This window comes from Alexandromys fortis, unplaced genomic scaffold (assembly GCF_014885135.2).
Source record: "Alexandromys fortis isolate MF-2015 unplaced genomic scaffold, M_Fortis_MF-2015_v1.1 scaffold_9862, whole genome shotgun sequence".
In the NCBI taxonomy this organism is placed as follows: Eukaryota; Metazoa; Chordata; class Mammalia; order Rodentia; family Cricetidae; genus Alexandromys; species Alexandromys fortis.
In genome coordinates this window covers 1-1,110 of record NW_026077714.1, presented here as the reverse complement: position 1 = coordinate 1,110, position 1,110 = coordinate 1, and the positions used below count along the sequence as shown (strand labels likewise).

General features: G+C 46.4%; 1 protein-coding gene across 1 annotated transcript; it reads right to left on the bottom strand.

Annotated features, from left to right (window-relative positions):
* Positions 1 to 6: 6 nt before the first annotated feature.
* LOC126496590 (leukocyte immunoglobulin-like receptor subfamily A member 5) lies at positions 7 to 1,102 on the bottom strand (the record flags this gene model as incomplete). The annotated part of the gene is made up of 3 exons (XM_050134057.1): positions 1,024 to 1,102; positions 443 to 727; positions 7 to 302 (listed from the first exon to the last, which is right to left on the bottom strand). Coding segments are annotated over exons 2-3 (519 nt in total), but the record flags the coding sequence as incomplete, so codon positions are not given.
* Positions 1,103 to 1,110: the final 8 nt, after the last annotated feature.

Genomic DNA, 1,110 nt, shown 5'->3' with positions numbered 1-1,110 from the left:
TGAGACCAGGAGTTCTAGGTGGTTACTGGGCACTGACCACAGATGGGAGCTGTTCTGGTAATAGCCATAGCATGTGAACCTCCATCTCTGGTTGGAAGTCACAGGACCCACTCTGAAAAGGGCCTGGAAGAGACCAGTGTTTGTTTTCTGTGAAGGCATGGTACTGGAGAATTTCTGATCTTCCTCCATTAGAATGAAACTATAATATTTCTCTTGTGAGGAGCACTGAAGTGTCGTATACTCTCGTGACTTCACCACAGGACTGTCGTTGGCTGACAAGAAGACTTTGCTGAGGTAGACTCCTAGGTGAGAAGCGGAAGCTTATTCAGTGGACTCATTGAGGTATACATTTGCCCCTCTTCTGGGGTTTGAGAAATGGAACCCAAAGTGAACATATCCCTTTTTTCAAAGCAGGTCTTGGGGGTGGGATGAGTCTTCTCACCTGTCACCACCAGCTCTAGGGTGTCACTGTGCTCTGACCACCCAACAGAGTTGTAACAGTAACAGTGATATTGCCCTGCATGATGCCTCTCCACTGATGTGATGGAGAACATGGCCTTGGTATCAGGCCTATGAAAAGGTTGTCCTTCCCAGGGAGCTGGGCTTCCTACTTTATGCAGGAAGTATACTTGGGTTTTCGTGGTTCCTTTGCACCAGATAGTCATAGGTTTCCCTATGTTGATAACAGAGCTTGGCTCAGCCCACAGGATGGGCTTCTGAAGGGTCCCTGCAATGAAGTAAGTGAGAAGGAGTTGGGCATTTTGAACAGTTACAGTGAATGTCAAATTTTCAAATAATATTTAAGAAGGTCTGCAACAGTAGAAGGACACATGAGGACCCCATTCTTCCTTCAACTGCTGTGTTTCCACTGCTTATGTCCATCCCTATTTTTTATATCAACATCATATGTTCTGTGACATTGAGCACAGGAGCATGACTTCATTAACCCACCACATATCAGGTCCTTCCCAGTGATCCTGTTCCAGGGCAATTATCATTAAGGACATTCTGGAGCTTCCTTACCTGAGACCAGGAGTTCTAGGTGGTTACTGGGCACTGACCACAGATGGGAGCTGTTCTGGTAATAGCCATAGCATGTGAACCTCCATC